Source organism: Falco naumanni, chromosome 9 (genome assembly GCF_017639655.2).
Source record: "Falco naumanni isolate bFalNau1 chromosome 9, bFalNau1.pat, whole genome shotgun sequence".
In the NCBI taxonomy this organism is placed as follows: Eukaryota; Metazoa; Chordata; class Aves; order Falconiformes; family Falconidae; genus Falco; species Falco naumanni.
In genome coordinates, this window is record NC_054062.1 from 31,829,590 (window position 1) to 31,849,347 (window position 19,758).

General features: G+C 39.0%; 1 protein-coding gene across 8 annotated transcripts in view; it reads right to left on the reverse strand.

The window, feature by feature from the left end:
* The window catches only part of PCDH15 (protocadherin related 15), a 443,015-nt gene that overhangs the window by 120,406 nt on the left and 302,851 nt on the right, over positions 1–19,758 (reverse strand). For all 8 annotated transcript variants that reach the window (XM_040607327.1, XM_040607329.1, XM_040607326.1 and 5 more), the window contains 2 exons: positions 6,799–7,104; positions 5,412–5,636 (listed from right to left, as the gene is read on the reverse strand). In XM_040607327.1, coding sequence (XP_040463261.1) covers positions 5,412–5,636; positions 6,799–7,104 — 531 coding nt within the window. The remainder of the gene's footprint in view (positions 1–5,411; positions 5,637–6,798; positions 7,105–19,758) is intronic.

Genomic DNA, 19,758 nt, shown 5'->3' on the forward strand with positions numbered 1-19,758 from the left:
ACCGTAGTCCAACACCATGCCTGTTACTCCATTAATGCCACTAGAAAAGAGATAAATAAGCAGTTACATTTTGGTGGCAATACTGCTCATTTTTTTAACCTTTGTGTAAGTTGTGTGCTGCTGCTGTGCTGAACTGCTGTTATTCTTCAAACCGGAAAGGGTTTTCATTACGTTAGAAAGGAAGGATTAACTTCATGGACGTAAATGTATTGAATAAACATAAGAAATTTTATTTTAGAAATATTAGAAACTGATGACATGTTCAACCTTAACTGATTCACTAATGTTTTTTATCTTCCATGTATCCTTTATTACCTGTATAATTTCTGGCAGAGAATCTTTGTTATTATTGTAATTAAATCTCACCATAACATGAAATCCCACCATAATGAAGCAATGACACATTACTGCTCACCTGCTCATTAGAAACAAGATTTGAGTGATTTCTAGTAAATACCTGCAGGAAGAAAAAGCAGTGACAGCTACACATATGCGTGGCTATTTAAACATCTGCTGAAGCGAGGTCTGAACCAAAATGTCCCCCATCTCCCTAAGGACAACCTGTGGGTACCTCTTCTCCCAGTAGTCTCTCCTAGTGACAATTTAAGAATTTTCTAGAGATTAAAGCCACTCCCCAGCACTCTGCAGCAGTCCAGTAAGTGTGCTCTGTAAGAGGAGGGAGTCCTGCCCCAGCTGTCTCAAATGCTGGGTTCCTGTATTTCCCCAACACACCTTTATTTTCTTTGCTTTACTGTTGGCTATGATCGTTTGGTTTGAGAGGGTGACTCATCCATAAACATGCAGCTTCTAACCCTCTCATCCTAGAAAAGCAAACAAATTATATATCTCATTATTCTGATTCAAGGTTTAGGTTGTCAGAGAAACAAAGGGAGCCTTCTTGTGTAAGTGGGTTGGAGCTCTGCGCTGCTATGGCATCATTACACCCAAGACTTTTGCCATTTGCTTCCAACTTGAATATGAAAGACTGCAGGAATGGTTGTGCTGCTGAAGGACCATTCAGAACAACCATGCCAGAGATAAAGACTTAGCTGTTACACAGTTTTGCATGGTTTATTCGGGTATTTTACACCAATTTCCCAGGGAAGGAAAGTCTTAGCATAGTGATTGTGAAAGACTCAAATTCACCCCCACAATAAGTACCAATCAATGCATATAATGCATGATCTCAAGCATATGATGACTTCTAACTTCTCAATGGCGTATTTTTCATAAAAAAATAATCTGACAGTTGCAGTTGGTATCCTCTCTGATGATAGCAGTACGTTTAATTGATGTTCATGGGTACAGACAGTTTTACTAAATCTGGAAACTCATTGTATAATGTTTATACCAGTTCACAGGGATTAAGGCACAGTAGGACTTATATGATATATTTGGTTGGCAGTCTCATAATGATGGCATTGCTAGAAACACATAGATCTGGTTTTATCTATTCTTGTTGCTCTATCACTTTGAATCATCAGCCAGAGATATCGGCTTCATTAAGCTACATACTCTACTTGAAAAATTAAAAAGAAAACCAATCCCAGAATACAGAAGGAGGAGAAAAAGCAATTATAACAAACAAGAAAGAGACATAAAGTAATAACAAAATAAGGCTGGTAATAATAATAGGAGGAGGACACAGCATAAGATATGCAAGTATTTTACAGAGCCCATGATACAGAAATTCTTACAGCATGTATTTAGAAACACATTACTCATTTAACAGCAATATAAACTGGAAAAAGGTTAGTCCTGTTTCTGTTAAGAAGCTCTATTACCATAGTAATTGTTTCCAAGTGCTAAATCCAAATACTAAGCACACCATTGGAACAGTAATGATTTCGCTTCTTCCAATACTAGGAAACATTTATATTTTGAGGGGATGCTTGTGTGTACTGCAATATGCACTACAGGCACTCCTAGCAAATAATTCAGCCCTCTCAGACACTGAGTGAATGCAAATCTCTGACATTCTCATGGTGAGAGAAATTATGCCTCAACAGTGGCAAACCACTGAAAAATAGCACACAGATTGTTTCCTGTGAGTTGCTAATGTTTTTAACCCCTTTAACTATGTTTCAAGACTGATAAAATTTGCTCTGTCTAATCTGTATAATTATATATACATAAAAACTCCCAAACAGATAAAATAAAAATTTGTGTGTTCTTGATTACAGGCCAGATTAACAACTCAGATTACAATCATCAATTATTCTGGATGAACACTTGTGCATCTCCCATGCCATCCCAAGACAAGACGCCTCAGGTTAAGAAGTAAAGTTATGAAAGCAGCAAGAGGAATCTGAGAACCAGGGAAAAAAGAAAAATCTTGGTCTGTTTGAGGAGGCTTGCATCTTTCTGGTAAGAAGAATCAACACTACTTACACTGTTCCTCCTCAACAATAATAGTAAGAATGCAGCAATTATTTACCTTTGGCTTTCTTCGGCAAGAGAGTTGTAAGACATTAGTACAATGTAAAGGGCGATTTGGCTGCAGCACAGGCCAATAATTTATTTCAATACTGATGTGCAAGTAACAGATTAAGTTATTTTTTCTGCAGCGAGCATTCTGCTGTGCAATCTGTGTTTTGATCAAGTTCAGGGAAGGTTAATACAAACTATTTGTAACTTGCTACGCTAAAGGCTGAAAGTGAGAGTCTAAAGAAAATCACCGTATACACCTACCCTCCTCCTAACCCCAAAGATCAGATTATGTATACTGCACATCTGCTCATTAAGTTTTATATCACATAAACAATATATGACACCATCAGATGCTGTCCATAGTCGATTAACAGAATCCCGTTACAAAGTAAAAATTACAGTGATTTCAATTAAGAGCTGGACTGTGAAAAATTAACAAAGCAGCATAAAGCCCAAAAGGACTTGGAGACTTCTATACCACAAATAATGGTCTGCAGGTTATAGGGACTGAATCCCTAACAGTTACACAAATTCCCTGCTTGGACCCATTATTGTCTTAATGCTTGCTTCTGGTTTTCTCTGGTACAATTTTGTGTTATTAAAGACTGCAGTCTGTACAACTGTTATGTTGGGGCCTACAGTCTATCTGCACTTCGTTTATTTCCTATTTGGGGGTCACACTGTGTTAAAGGAATTACTTTAATACCATCTTCTAAATACAGTGAAAGCACATTTAATACTAAGAGGCAACAGATGCATATGGTTCTTTCTATTCCAGTTATCTCTTGTGATCAAGGTTGTAAATTTCTACCATTTGACATATAACCAATTATTGACATCTGCCTAAGATGTTAAAAATGTTTTTCCACAAGCCCTCCCCAATTCTCTCAACTGCCACTCAAAATACTACTGTTCTACCTGTCACTCAAGGCTGGAACCTAAGCACCATCTTCATCTCAGCAATATATACAATATTTAATTATATCCACTGATCTGTTGCAGAAGTCTGCCTGTTACCAAGTATGACAATACTCAATTAATAATTTATTTATTTTCTTTCTCATTTAAACTATAAGCTGCTTGTCCTCACTTTAAGGCAGGGGTCCTCAAACTTTTTAAACAGGGGGCTGGCACATGGATGAAGTGGCAGGCAGTCATCTGCGGCTGCTTAGTTTCCCCCCCCCCAACTCCCGGTGGGTGGGGGGGGCGGAAGGGTTCTGTAAATACCAGGGGCCGGATTGAGGACCCTGGGGGGCCGTATCCGGCCCGTGGGCTGTAGTTTGAGGACCCCTGCTTTAAGGCCTTGTACTACTCCTGGCTCCAGCCTAGTGTTACAGCCGCTCACATACTGTCTTCTGCAAACAAGTATCTTCGTGCTCCCTTCTTGTTGCTCATGTGTGGGAAGAGTTTCCAGGAAAACAAGAGACCTATTTTTTTGATCCTACTAATCCTCTTCTCAAGTTCCCTATTCCCATACCACCTCCTTTGACAGTGCACAAGCTGCTGTTACCCTAAGGCCACCAAGCTGAAGCGTATTGCTTCCCTGTACCCTGTCATTAATGAATACAATTCAACCACACATTCATGCAGCTGGGTCAGCCTATGATGCAACCCAACAAAAACACATACACAAATCCGAACATTTAATTGTTTCAGAAATTCACTGTACTGGAAAAAAGTTTCTTTTAAGAAAAAAAACAGGTTTGAGCAACTTATTCCTTAAAAGTATAAAAGAAAAGGCTCAGGGAATGATGTCAAAAGCTGTTTTCTTTCATTGACTTGGAAACTGCTGGGAAAGAGCACAGACTATCAGGAAACAGGTGACCTGCATCTCAGCCTGAGAAATTTTGCAGAGACAGATATTGTAGAAACCTTCTTACGCTGTCATCAAAGCTAATAATCAGAGACATTTACTGTCCCTAAAATAATCCTGAGCTCAGTAGTGACTGACAAACAGAATTACTCAAAATCATGTGGCAATTCATAGCATCTGCAGATACACAGCAAGCTGCACCCAAGACTGATTCATATATGCTAAATACTTTCCACAGGCATTTAAACTGAAGTTGCCAGATATGAAGTTCACATTTGTGAGCTATGCTTTTGCTCCTGCTAAAATTTTTGCTTCTCAGCTAAAATATGAGTTATTAAACTCTCTTCTCTCCCATAGCTCACAGTTCCTCACTAACAAAGTCAACAAAAATGAAGCAACTACACAAAAGGACTTGACTGACTGGCTCCAGTACTACACCTTTGTGAATGCAAGGAGGCATGATTCAGAGCATCTACAATACCCTCTCCTCTTGGACCTGAGCGCATCAATCAAATTAAGATGGGTAAGTGCTAATGTTTCAGCTACAAAAGCTTTTCATTTGTGGATCGTTAAGAAACAGAGTAGCATTATCCTCATATCACTGGTGAGATAACTGAAACCCAGTGGTGATGCTGTAAATCACTGCATAAAAACGATTCATTGTGCCAGACCACTAAATAAACCTGTTCCGTTGCAGCTCTGTATTTTCAAAGCAGCAGAATCTGAAATATAGGATGTGGTGTGCCGTATCAGCACTCAGTACACCTGAATGGTTCATAAAATTACAATTTATGAGAGCTTTAACTGAAACGTGATGGTATCATCTTTGCAAACAATTCCATTAGGTACTTGTTGCAACCTTTCAGGGATTCTAAAGGGCTAAACATTTATGTATGTGTCAGGTATTCTTGTACTTCATAAATCTGTGATCCAAGATTTAACTACCTAATTGCATATAGAAAAGTAATTATAGCTGTTATAAAGTGTATGTTTAACTGAACAAGTTGCTGTCAGAAAAAAGGTGGTGGCTTCATACAAGTGAAAAAGCAGAAAAGTAGACACACTGCTAGTGTCCTCTGGTGTTTCATCAGGACACCTGTAAGGGCTGATGGAGTATTTTGTAACAAATAGGAGAGGATGCTACCAACTGACAAGTTACTCCTCTTACCTTTACTCTCACTGTGACAGTAGCGAGACCAGGAGGCATAGTGCCCTTGCTATCAAAGGCTTCCACAAGAAAGGTGAAGGTGGCTTCTGTGTCAGAAAATGATTCATAATCCAAGGACTGCAAAAGCGATAACTCGCCTGTATACTTGTTCAGTGCAAAATACTGTAGTGCTTCCTCTGTCCGTATTCGATAGTTAACGTCGGAACCAAGATCAATATCCTTTGCCTAGAGCATGACATACAAAGGTGGGGGAAAGGGAGGGGGAAGTACTTGAAATCAAGCACAATTAAAGAACATGAAAAAGCAAACTATTGCAAACAACTCTTTTCGTTGTATTACTCTGAGACTATTGGATGTACTTAACACCACTGCACAAACACAAGGAAGACAAATCCACTTAAGGTTATAAAATCAGAGATACTTGCCACAGGAAATGAGCAACATATTCTGGGCAAGAGTCACTGGAAAGGCTCAGTCTGTTCCTGTTCTCTTCCCTGGGCACCTGCTATTGGCCACTGCCATGGAGAGCATGCTAGGCTAAGCAGATGTTTTATCTCACCCCATAAGGCAGCACAGATGTGTTTATTTCCCAGTATTTAGACAAAGAATATTAATTTCCATCAGGATAAGGAGTATTATGTGATTGCTTTAGCTGTGATTTGACATTAGATTTATCTGCAGTCAGGTTCAGAAAAAAACGTTCTTGTTGGAATTATCTCAGGACAGATGCTGACCAAAACATCAGGAAGATATACAGACTGCTTGTGTGATGTGTGTCTCAGCTGTCTTTAGATATCTAGCTCATACTTGAACAATTAACTCTCACCTGTCTGAGTATCTTTTATAGTCAGTGAAGAGAAGACAATACCTCCAGGTGCTCACTTCACTTGACTCCAGCTATCTTACATAATGATCTTGGTATTGGATGAATTGCTTCTGGAAGCAACTATTAATCTCCATTGACTATAACGTGAGGTTAGACATCTAAGTTTACTTAAATGTCTAAATCAGTTGAGATAAAGCTCTCTTGCTACTAATATGAACAGGTAGAAATAATATGATGAGCTTCAAACACAAATCAAAAGCACTTTAAATGTGTAAAACAATATTCCTAGAAATGACAATAGCAGTGTAGTTTTGATGTTTGTTTTTTAATAATTGCTCTTACTTCCAAATGTTCATTTGGTTCATGAGGTTCATTGAACCTCAGTTCAAACTATTTTTATGTCTCTGTCTAAAAGTCATGCATTTTTCAGTCTGTTAAGTGTCATAACTTACTCCACTCTGGTTCACAATCTTTTACTGTAGTCTCACTGACAAGTAAGAACATGCCTAGTATTGCAGAATATTTAAAAAACATAGTCTCTGCTCCATAATGCTTTCTTACCTCTATTCGCAGGAAGACAGTGCCTGGTGGTAGATTTTCGGGCACGCAGACAGTGTAAGAAGCATTAGTAAAAACAGGGCTGTTGTCATCAATATCCAGCACCTTGATAGCTAAAGTTAGTGTTGAACGGCGGGGATCCGCAGCTCCATCTGTTGCTTCAACAATAAGTTCATAATAGTCCCTTATTTCTCTGTTCAGTTTAACTGATGTGTAAATGCTACCGTTTGATGTGATTCGGAAAAGATTGTTGAAGTTTGCCAAACTGTAATGAACTTGACCATTAACACCAGCATCTGCATCTGTAGCCTTAAGAAACAGAAAAAAGAACCATGTTTTAATGCACATTTTAAATACCTACAAGGGACATACCTTCACAGGAGTAACAAGGTAAGCTAGAGTAATATACTACAGAATACTAATCATTGTGTGGCTATTCAGCATTTCTTGTTTACAGCAGCTTGGGCCTCTCTGATATTTTGCTGAAGATAGAACACCCCACAGAAACAAATCTCTTAATCTGCAGTGACAGAAAGTAGGTTTACTGGGTCCCAACCAGACTTCAGGAGAAAATACACATTTAGTTGCTCAGCCTTGGAGAACTGTGCACTTAAGCAGAAGACAAACTAGATGCTTGTAAAGTCAAGCCCTCAGAAACTTCTAATGCAGAAGCACCTTCAGCATTAGGTGGTGTCTGAGGAGACTATTTATTTTGCAGTTTGATTTAGTGTTTCATTGCTGCCCAAATCATTATGGAGTGCATACTTCAATGAAAGCTGGATGCAGTCAGCAGACAGCTAGAATGGACATGTTAGTTAGAAATTTTCTTTTCACTTAGCATGTTTGTCACATTTAGTGACACTTTAATCCTTGCTCTCTGAAGAACTGCTTAATTTTCTGTAGTTTATCATGTTCTTCAAAATCAAATATTACATTCCATCCTTATTATTCCACAGTCAGAGAAGGCAGATGACTGCATAGAAAACTGTTCAGATTTTGTTCAGTTGTTATCTTTGTTCTCACATACTGAACTATGTCTCAAACTTCAACATCAGCCAAATAATTCTTGCTATTGTATAACTGCCTGTATAGGGATGGACAAAATTCATATGTTTTTCCTAGAGCTACCAGGCTTTCAACATAGTTTGAACACTAACCTGTTATTTTTCCTCCTCTTAATTAAATTACTGCATGATGAATAAGGTTATGTAAATTAAACAACGGACATTCTGTGAGCAAGGTGTTTTCATATATCTGACTTTATAAATAAGGCTACAGACATCTGGCAAGATCATAAAATATTTTCATGTTTTGTTATCAGAACAATTGTCAGAAGTTTCCATGAATGTTTAATTCTGGTGAAGGTGTTCATTGTAAGACTTTGTAATGAAACCATTTATCTTCCCAGAAATCAATTAAAAGTTAATTAAAATTGTTAATAAGAAAAATTTCACTGTGCTTTCCCCCTGCACTACATCAATGTACTAAGCATAATGGCTACAACTTCATAATGACCAGTCTATGGGTAACACATCCTTCTAACCGACATCTTTCAATGTATGGTTGATTTGCTTAGTTTGCAATCAATTCTATTTCCTCCACAGAAATAACTGATTTGGGGCAGAAAGACCTCCCAGATGACAGAGTTCAAAATCACCAGAAAGCCAGTCAAGGATAAAGACACTGGCCCCACTGAAAGAAAAGCAAATCATAGGAACTGCAGAGCTTCTGGATAAGAGACTAACAGGACTATTCACCTGTATAAGACTGAAATGTCCAACACATGCGTGAGGTCAGTCCTCATACTTAGCCTCTCTAATTTAAGCCAAAGCCATACTATAGCAATTAAATTGATAATCAACAGCTGGAGTTAAAAACCAAACAACCAACCCACAAAAGTCTCTAATAGTAATCTTAAATACTACTACCATTGGAGCCTATGAGAATAAACCAAGTAACATTTTTATTTAAGATTAATTTTGAAGTGTGATTTTTTAATAGATAAACTTATTTTTTTAGGAAAGTAAATCAGAATTACCTTCAAATATATGGTAGGTTTTGCAACTTGCTTCCTAAAAACATGACTATGTATGTTGTAAACTCATTTGTGTACATCCTTGGGCATAAACATCTTTTCCACGTTCTGCAGGACTAGCTCGTTTCCAAACAGAATAGCAGGCAAATCATCATTATTATATCTAATTCAACTAGTTGTTACGGTACTACCATAACACTGGAAAGAAGTCAACTAAAGACATGTGAAGAGAAGCGTTAGCTCTACAGATTTTTACATATCTTAGTCCTGTGCTTCCCAAATTCAAATTTCAGAAGGATGCTCTGACTGAACCCTCAAAGAGAAGTTTGCCGCAGTTTGTCCACTAAAATTTCTACCACATGGATTCCCTGATTATCTATGAGATAAAAAAAAAATCAGCTTGTCTCCAAGCTTCCTGCTCTCTCTATGGTGTTACACCAGTGATGACTACAGCCTATTTGCAAAGCCACCGCCCCATGGCTCGGGCACTGCTTCGTTACCCATCTTTGATGAACACCATGTGGAAGCACAGCCACTGAGGAGAAGGGAAAAGCTGAGAAGTTATAACAAGTTGTGCGAGCTCTGTCCAATCTACTACCTACAGGCAACTTTGCAACCCTGAGAGACAGGGAAAGGCCAGAATGTGGTGGCTGCCAAGCCTGTGCCAGGGGCTGCCTTCTCCTGCCCAGACTCCCCTGTTGCACAGCTGAGGGGCTTCTACATCCCCTAACTGCCGTTCCCTGTCCCACGCCTTTTCCTACCCCGCCGAGGTCTCCTCACAGGCTGCGGGGGAGTCTGCTCCGGCACCTCTTCCTCAGTCCGTGCAGGGCTGTCCCTCACTGCTCACAGCCAGGAGTTTTCCCCTTCCTTAATTCTGTTTCCCAGAGGCACGGCCAGAGCTGCAGAGGGAAGGAGCTGCGCCCCGTGGGGCCACGGGAGCCACCTGGAACCGGCTAGAACCGGCTGGAACCAGCTGGGTCTGATCTCTCCCCACAGAGACCCCGCAGCCCAGCTGCCAGCCCGAGGCACTGGCACCACATACATGCAGATATATGTTTACAATTGACATGCATGCTTTTAAAGATTAATAATAGATTTTATTGTGAAAAATGCTTTAAGAAAATGCTATTATCTTACTGAATTAGATCACTTTTACAGTTTAAGATCTCCACTAATTAATATTTTATCACTATAAACTTGAAAAGAGATAAAATACTCCTTATGAATGTGAAAGAAAGAGTTTAATCTGTTTTCTAAAAGAATCCTACCTCAAGGGTATACAAAGTTAACTCCACATGGAAATTGTTTCACAGAGCCTTAAGGACTTGCTGATGGCATGTTTACTATCAGCTCCTGTTTGCAGCTATTGCTCTGTATCAAAACGGATGACCTGAAGTCATCCCAATTTCATCCCCGCACTCTGTCACCAACAGGTACAAGCTGGCATGCACGTATTACAAGCCTTGAACAGAAGATAAGGGAGGAGCAGGTCTGCACAACAAGGAGCTGGTCTCTCAGAAAGTCCTGCTTCAAAAAACATAGAATCATTTAGGTTGGAAAAGACCTTTGAGATCAAGCCCAACCGTTAACCCAGGACTGCCAAGGTAATCACCAAACCATGTCCCTAGGTGCCACATCTACATGTCTTTTCAATACCTCTGGGGATGGCGATTCTACTACCTCCCTGAGCAGCCTGTCCCAATGCTTCACCACCCTTCCAGTGGAGATATTTTTTACTAATATGTCAGTTAAACCTCCCCTGGCAGAGCTTGAGGCCATTCCTTCTTGTCCTGTCACTTGTTACCTGGGAGAAGAGACCGACCCCCACCTGTCCGCAGCCCCTGTCAGGCAGCTGGAGAGAGCAACAAGGTCCCCCCTGAGCCCCCTCCTCTCCAGGCTAAACGACTCCAGGTCCCTCAGCTGCTCCTCATCAGACTTGTGCTCCAGACCCTTCATCAGCCTTGTTGCCCTTCTCTGGACTCATCAGCCCTGCTTGAACCTATCACTACCCTTAAAACAGAAGCTGGCAACATCCCAATAAATTTAATATGATTTGCTCATTACCAACACTGAGCTGAATTACCGGGGCATACAGTTACCAGAGGCGGAGAGAAGCAAGCAATCTATACCTGAGTCCCAAAGAGAAAGCCAATGAGACTGGCAGGACTAAGAAGAGGCAAGAGCACATTCCTACACCCAATGAATTGCACAAAGCTTCCAACCACAATTCATCCTCACCAATTTGCACTTAAAAAGTATGGTAAGAATATTGAAGCTTTAGTTGGTAAACGGCTACCAGATGATGGCAGATCTTAAAAGTAGCTGCAGATCTATTTACAGGCAGAAATCCCTTCACAGCCTTGCAGATGTTCATACAAGAAATGCAGGCTTTGTAGAGGCAGCAGGAACAGCAGGTGTGATTGCTGTAGGCAACACAAGTCTTCAAACGCCACAGGGGAGAGAGACACCACAGAAATTGAGACCAAAAAACCCCAAAACAAACAAGAAGAGGGAACAAGCAAAAAGAGGTAGATTTCAAAAGTAACATAAAAGGTTCGAAGATGGGACGATAGTGTCATTGCGTCTCAAATGTTGGAGGTGGTAAGAATTTCTGCCAGCACCACTAAAGGCTGAGAGGATCCGAGAGACAGAGCTACATGTGCTGCTTCTGTCATCTCTACTACACAATACCACATGGAGGGGAATACTTGCATATGACCACACACTGAATATGAGCAAGGATGAAAAAATATCCAAATACAAGAGCTGCAAGGAGGTACACTGTCTGCATAACCAGGTGAACACTCAAAGGATGAGAGGAGAGCTGTTCAGGGTATATGTGTCCTCTCATCACACCCCTTCATTTTGTTCCGAGGGTTATCTGCCCCTCAATCTCTGAGCAATACACCCTCAGACAGCCGCTCAACCCACAGCAATCTTGGACTACACCAAGTCTCAGGCTTGCTTCAGTTCAGACCAAGTTTGATGGTCATGGGATGTCCATGTTTGATGGACATTCCAGGCTCTGTCTGAGCTTATGCACAGAGACACTGCAGTTATGAATCCAGGCTCTGTGGGCAGAACTGGCCATGTCAGCCTTTCTAGAAACAGGCACAGTCCTATTTTTAAGGGACTAAGCTCCGTAGGCTGAGCCACAGTACACTACAAATTCACATCAAGAACCTCTCACTGACATTTTGACTCTGCCATTTGCTCCTGACTCTTCTAGTCAGTGTCTTCTCCAATCATTCCCCAAATCTACCTGCTAGGAGGTATGAAAGGATGTCAGGGGAGTCTGTCCAGCAACCAGTTCCCTTGTCTTCCTTATAGTTTTCAGCCATAACAATGAAAAACAAACCACATATACTATTTTTCTCTGGGCTACACCATCATTCTTAATAATTTCTTCTATTAGGTAAGGTCCATCAGGAGTAAAAAAAGATCACAGCAAACATTGAGCACAAAATTAGCCAGATTTCTTTCTATTCCCTATAGCACAGTCTTTCTCACCCTAGCTTCAAATCATTACAGATCTGATCTTGCATGTACGTGTAGGATACATGAAGAACACATTTTTACCCCCTACGATAAGCCAAAGCTGTCAAAGTTTAGGGCAGCACAAATGACAATCCACATTTCCGAAGCTGATCACTCATTCCTCCCCTGCCATTGTGGGATGTCAGCACCAGGCAAATGAAAAAAGAACCTACTCATTTCTGCCATGTTTTCCTGCTAGAAGATTTTTTTCTTGCATCCAGGCCTAACACAAGTCCTCCTTCCCCTCACCCCTACGGTCATCAAAGGAAAGTATCAGTTCAAGTGTCTGTAGAGGCAGAGCCACGTAACAAGCAAGAGAGCAAAAGAGCCTGAGTCACTCTCAGCCATCACATAACACTACTGCAACACCAGAGTCCCCACCCATCATATTACCTACAAGATCTGCCAACACATTTTGGTGTTTGACCACTTGCAATCACATGCAACACACTTACTAAATTTTAATAGGAAACTAAGCTGATTTTGCTATTCTGGGTAAAAGAAAAAATAGGAACCACCCCTCCGCATGCTCAGAGGTTTTCCTCTGTTCTTACTGAAACTGGTTCAAGCAGCCTGATAGGCACGTTTACTACACCAGTGTTACACAACTGAAGAGCTCATAAATACACTTTAGTCAATGCGATGTAACCAAAAGGGATTTTGTCAGGATAGAGGAGCCTGCTTTACATAGGTCTAAAGTAATCTACTTCCTTTAAAGTGAGATCATCTGCAGAAGTAAAAATCAGACTTTAAAAAAGAAAAAAAAAACAAAACAATCCCTTGCTGACTGGCACCTCTTGCCAATGCGACAAGAAATTCAGAAAGATGAGATGCACATTTCTACCTCTGCCATCTCATTATGATTATTCAGAATTAAGCATGTTCCTCTGAAGAGCCTCTGGTAACTGCTGTTATTCCAGCAGCTCCTCAGATCTACACAACTACTCTCGTTTCCATCTCTCATGGGGCTAACTTATAAAGTGCTACATAATAAAAAAACCCTGGAAACCTTGGCATATAAATGAATTATTACTTTTATTTCCCAGAAAATACATCCCACATTTGCTGGAGATACCATAATCTATAAGGTGATAGCCTTTTAAGTTTAAATTTGCATTACTAACTGTGCTTCAACATTACTAGGAAACCCTTCTGAATATAAACCAACAGTGTTCCAGAGTAACAAATTATCTTCCTCCATCTCAAACAGCTTGAAAATACAATTCTGGGAGATCTAAATTACCAAAATATCTCTTGAAGGATCATTAACTCTGAAATATAATGACAAGTGCTTAAATGTCAACAATATTAATTATATCATTATAATTCTTTTCAAAAGAAACCTCATACTAATATCCACAAATCTTGCTCACAATGGGTAACAGGATTTAGGCAGGTTAATTGGGGATTTATGCTCGAACTGCTGGAGCTGGAAAACAGCAAAATAAGGCAGTGTGGTATTATTCATAACTTCTCTATAAAGCAGCAGCAAACATGACAGGTATCCCCCCATTAAAACTGCAAGCTGAAACACTTCTTGGGGACCACTTTGCCACCAACCCAACTTCCTTCAGATTAAATTTTCCTTCAGGTCATCTTCAGGCACAGAAGCTCCCCATGATCCCTAGCCACTCCAACAAAAGCTCCTGATCTCTGACAGCCTCTCCAGTTTTCCAGCAAACACGGCAGCTTGAGGGGGATAGAAACTGTGCTGGAGGATACTGCTTTTGGTGTTTGGATTTGGGTTATTGCTTTCATAGATTATAACGTGATTTTTTTATTATTATGGGTTTAATGGGTTTATTATTATGGGTTTAGTTTTTTACTATTATGTTTTTTAAAGATTCCCAAGCCTATCAGTTGTGTCAAATAGCAGATCAAGTGTGGGTGGGAGTGCTAAATTCGATTTTGTGCTTGATATTTGAAACATTTCTGACCTCTTGGTTTTTATTTTAAGATATTTAAGGAGGGAAAATCAGTCACCCATAAAAGTTCAGACTTTTCCTTCTTCCCTAAATTTCAGAAAGGCTGTTCCTCTCTTTCATTTCTTTTTGTCTGTTTTTACAGTCTTTCTTTTCCCTATTCCATTCATTACATGCTCCAAGCAAAGGAAAAGGTACCAACAGTTCTGGAAGATTTCTGTCAGTTGAACTCAAAACAATGTCAAAAGTAGTAAGGAAAAGAGGAAATACTTTTGTCCTCCCAGTGTTGTCAGTAGTTTTGTGCACACACTTTTCTCTTGCTTCTCACAGTTAGATTAAGTAATCATGCTCCTAAACATGTACATCATTGCTGCATGCCCATTACAGATAGTTGCAATACTCCCTTGCAGCCCTAAAACTTACAAGTGTTCATTTCTGCAGAACTTCCTACAAAATTGACATTTAAGTTACATTTTTAATATGAAGAAAAAAAAATTATTTTACAGACTTGCAGGATTAAAGGGCTGCAAGTTTGTACGAATTTCATATAAGAAATTATATAAAGCTTTTATTCTGTGTTCATGCTCAACCAAAAGTACACACAAGACGTTTTAACTTACTTGATTCTGCTATATCATTTCTGACATGCTACAATACTTAATGTTACACTGAAAAAAAGAGACAGAGGCTTAGTTACAATTTATGATGAATCTTTAAATGTTCTGAAATATTGGCCTGCACAAAATGACTTGATGAAGGAACATGATATAAAGAATATAAAATAAAATTGTACATTGTAATATCGGGGGGTGGTTGGGGGGGTGGAGTGCAAATTAAGTGATCTATCTCTGGCTGGGGCAGTCCAAAAACTGGGGAGGCAAAAATGAAACTCAGAAGCAGCACCCTTAAATTTTGGCTATCTGGAAATTTCAAGGCAACTCCTAATTCTTTAGGACAATAAACTAATGCCTTACACACACGCTTTTGAAAAACACTACGGGTTTCATGTATATCCTCCAGAAACTTCTCAAAAGAAAAAGTATCTTATTGACCTACCAAGTCATACCAGCTCACTATTTTTCTCATAACTATACTAAGAGTAATTTGTTAGGGTAAAGGTAACACATGGTAAATTTTCAAATACTGACCAATTTTAACCATTATACAAGACAGGAAAACATTTGATAATTACTTTCATAGTCAACGCTAATTCCAGTGCATCTGGAGAGTTAGTTTGGAAACCAATTAAATGTGACTCTAAATAAAACCACACAGTAAGAACAGTTAAATGCTACAAGCAAATATAAATTAAAATAAACGAAAATCGGAAAACTCGGGGCTGCAAGAACATGATTTAATGGACTGGTGAACCTCCTACAAAAGTTAATCACATTGTAACACTTAAAAATAGTCAAGCTTTCTTCAGCCTGGCACGCAACCAAATCCTATATTTAGAGACTTGCACTGCCTGTTTTTACTTGAAAGATTATTTGAAATTTTGCTTTCATGATAAGTATGTTCTTTGGCAACGATATGACCAAGCAATTCAGAGATTAAACCAATGAATATACATACTAGAAAAACTAAACCCCAAAGCTTTCTAAGTCACAGATTAAATATATAGCTTAAAATCTTCACATTTAGCCAGGCTTTCAAACATTTCTCTAACATGTTCATCTATTTTAAAGTTGTTTTTGTAATTTCCCTAGACCTCTGGTTCTCCTTATAAGCCCAACTAATTAGAGAACATTAGAATAACAGCAAACTTTGAAACTACCTATCTCACTGGTCAGACTTTTAAAACTCTCTCGGTTGCATTCTGTTGTCTTCTCTTTTTCACATAAGAATAGTTAAAGGAAATTAGTTTTCTTATATCAATAACAGATATCAAGGCCACAAGGTCTGTGTATTAGAAAAAAGACTCCTGACATGTATCACAAAACATGTCTGCATCTTCTTCTACCAGGCAGTCTTCAAAAAAGGAATCACTAATCTAGTCACAGAAGAACATGTATCATGAGAGACTGCAGTCAAAAGTTAGCAGGCCCAATACAAACCACTATAATTTGTAAGCTCAGGAAAACCATAATTTCTTATCCTAGTGGCAGAAATCTGAACAGTCAAATCTAAACGGAATCACCTATCAAAATACTAAATGGGCATGTATTAGAGACAGGAAATGACCGATTCAGAAGATTTAGTATGGCATCAGGCTGAAATAGATAAAAGGGCTTAAAAACACACCGGGATGCAACGTGTCAGGCACAAAAAAGTAAGAATCCCTTTCATAGAGAAATATCTGGAACTCTCAAATGATCAGTTGCTCCAAATACGAAAACGGTTGAAATGTTCCTCTGATAACAAGTATCAGAATTTCGACTGGGTTAAAGCACAAATGTTATTACTCTGAATATAAATATGCAAATTAATGCACAAATATAGCATTGCAAACAGGAAAGACAAGAGTACAGCTTTCGAAATTTTGTTTTAAAAGTTACCCCATGTTATGGGTGGAAAGGAGCTTTTTAAACCTATTTCATCTGTGTGTTAAGCTCACCTAAGTTCAAATAACCACTGTAAAGCTGGGGGGAGTGTGACGGCAGCCACATGCTGTGAAATACCTTCCAGTAATTTACAATTTTGCAACCCCTTAGGGTGTCAGCAGAAAGAAATTAATCCTGCCTAGTACTGTTGGTCTAAGACAGAAAAAACCTGCACAAATCTACAAATGCATCTATTCCTTCTTACGTCCCACAGGTTTGGACTTGAAACATCTATCTTGTTTTAAGGGGGTGAATGAATTTGTTTGTTAATGAACAGGTGAAAACCCAACTAGAAGCACATGGGATGATGACATTGACTTCAACACTGGCTGTCATTTCATAGCTTCTCACCATCTAAGTAGAGATGCAGCCTTTAAGAATTATTGTAACAGCTGATCATAAAATCTGAGAGACTGTAAGTGGGAAGAAAAGTAAGATTAAAATATATAGCAAATATTATTCATAGAAGTTAACCATTTTCTGCATTTCTCATCCTTCTTAGATATCCCTTTCCAGGACAGAAGGAAGATATTCCCCAAGACTTACCATTTTGAGGAAAGTAAGGAGCATATCATGTAGCTTAAACCAAAAACAAATCCTAGCATCTCTTCTGCATGCAACTTTTAAAGCAGCGTTCAGTCAAGCTGACATGAGTGTGCCCTATCATGTGCATGCAAAAGATTAAAGGCAGACCCTGTGGATGCAGTGATCCAGAGAAGCTACAGTTCTTTCACCCTGATCAGGTATTAGTGGCTGACAAAACAGATACAGGCTGGTTAAGGAGCGAGAATAAAAGCACACAACAGGATTGAGCACATCTATGCCCTATTGGAAATACTCTCCCCTTGACACATCTTGTCTGACATGAAACTATGAAAGTCTTTATATCATTAGCATCTGTATAAGGTTCTTAAGGGAGATGGTGATGAAAGTGTTACTAAAGGCCTCTCTAACCTACCATGTAGACAACTTTCTTAATAAGCTTAGAGGGAAATGATACCACAAAGGCCCTATCAAAATGCCCTTGTGATCACTTACAAGAAACTACATGAAGTTACAGAAATGAGCACAAGTAGATGCTCAGGAATAGCAGTTTAAGAGCTATTTTGCACTGGCAGACTGCACCTCATTCCTACACACACAGACCACACACAGTGGCAGTGACACCACTAAATGGTAACAGATACATTACTGATACAGATGCACACATTGCAACCAAATACAAACCCCCCAGTTTTCTCTGATTTTGCTTCATCTGCCACGTTATGATTCTCCGATTTTAGATTCTGATCAATTTCTAATGGATTCTGACTTTAAAATCCTAGCTGCTCGTAATGTTTTTACATAGATCTGACAAATTCAGAGTATGTTGTTAGGTAATGTATTATGCAGTGAGCAGTAGTCACGGACTCATGCTGGGTATTTGATTTACTTCAGAGGCTGTGATTTTACTCTTCCCCAAAGGCTTAATTCCTTTCCCTCATAGACTGTCCTCTCCTGGCAATAAAACTCTCTTTCTTCTGGTCTCATTGTTTTTCCTCCACCTCTAATTTTCCTACAAGTTGTCTAAAGGTACAGGAGACTTGAAAACTTAACTTCAGAAGCTGGTATTTTTAGTACAGGAAAGGCATAATCTACAGCACAGGTTGTGGGAAATCATACCCTGTTCTATGAGCCTTCATGCAGAAAACATGACAATGGTGATTTTGGTAAAGCGAGATTCCTTTCTAGGCTTTTTACAACAAAATCCTGTAATGTAATACCTCATCAGCATTTGAAGCAGTTTTCTTGTATACAGAAACACAGAATCATGTAGTTGTAAGGGATCTCCAGAAGTCGTTTAGTCCAACACAATAAGCCTTACCAACATCTGTAAAACTTAAGCTTTACATCATGAGACTTGCAGGGTTTATCACCTTATGAATTTAAATAAAAACAGAAGCTTGTAAGAATTCACTGATACTCACAGACAGAAATCCGTTAGGAAATTTGTGTCATCATTATATTTGATAAGCAATCAAAAGTGACAGTTTGCTTCTTAACACATTTAAAATACTTCTATACCATTAAAAGAAATGCCTAGATTCAGTAGACTGGTTCATATATGCTGTCTCTGTCTCTCTCACTTGTCTTACAGTTTTGCCTTGCTTTGTTCTGTAGCGGACAGATGCTATTGGATATATACCACAGGTATGAATTTACATTTATTACATAAATAGAAACCCAAATATTTCCATTGTACAATACAATCAAAGAAAGTCCTCCAAAGCTCACTTTTCCAATAGGTAGAACAGCTCCATCTTAAATAGTACCTTACTTTCTTTAAGCATTTCTTTTCTCATTTTAAAAAAAGAAGCAGATGACAGGTATTTCACACTGTTTGCAAACTGCTTTCCTTATTGGAGCTTATATATACTGTCTCCATTTTAGGAAAGACCTAAGGTCCAATGATACTTGAACATCTGATTAGGGGTTGGTTTGTCCACTGCCATGTAATTATTTATCCATACTTTCCTTCTCATTTCCTTTCATGCTGCCATCTCCCCTTGATACCAACACGTTCATGTTGGAGATTTCAAACAGTGCTGATCAAGTGACACAAAAATATGGCTACAATAAACAAACAATGGGTTTGTGTGAAAAAAAATGGGTAAATATAAAAAACATGAATAAAAACTGCAGTTGATTTGTTTCCTCTCCTGAGCCCCATCAGGTCAACAACTTATTTAACCACAGACTGCATTTTTTAAGTCTATAAAAAACTGTCTTTCACTGAACATGAATGTGATCCTGCTTGCAGATTTTGCAGTTGACACATTGATCTCCAACCGAAAGTCCATTTCACTTTTTTACCTCCTATGCACCCACTCTTGATAAATAGTACACTGTACAATGCAAATAAATCAGATGTCCTGTCTTCAGCAAA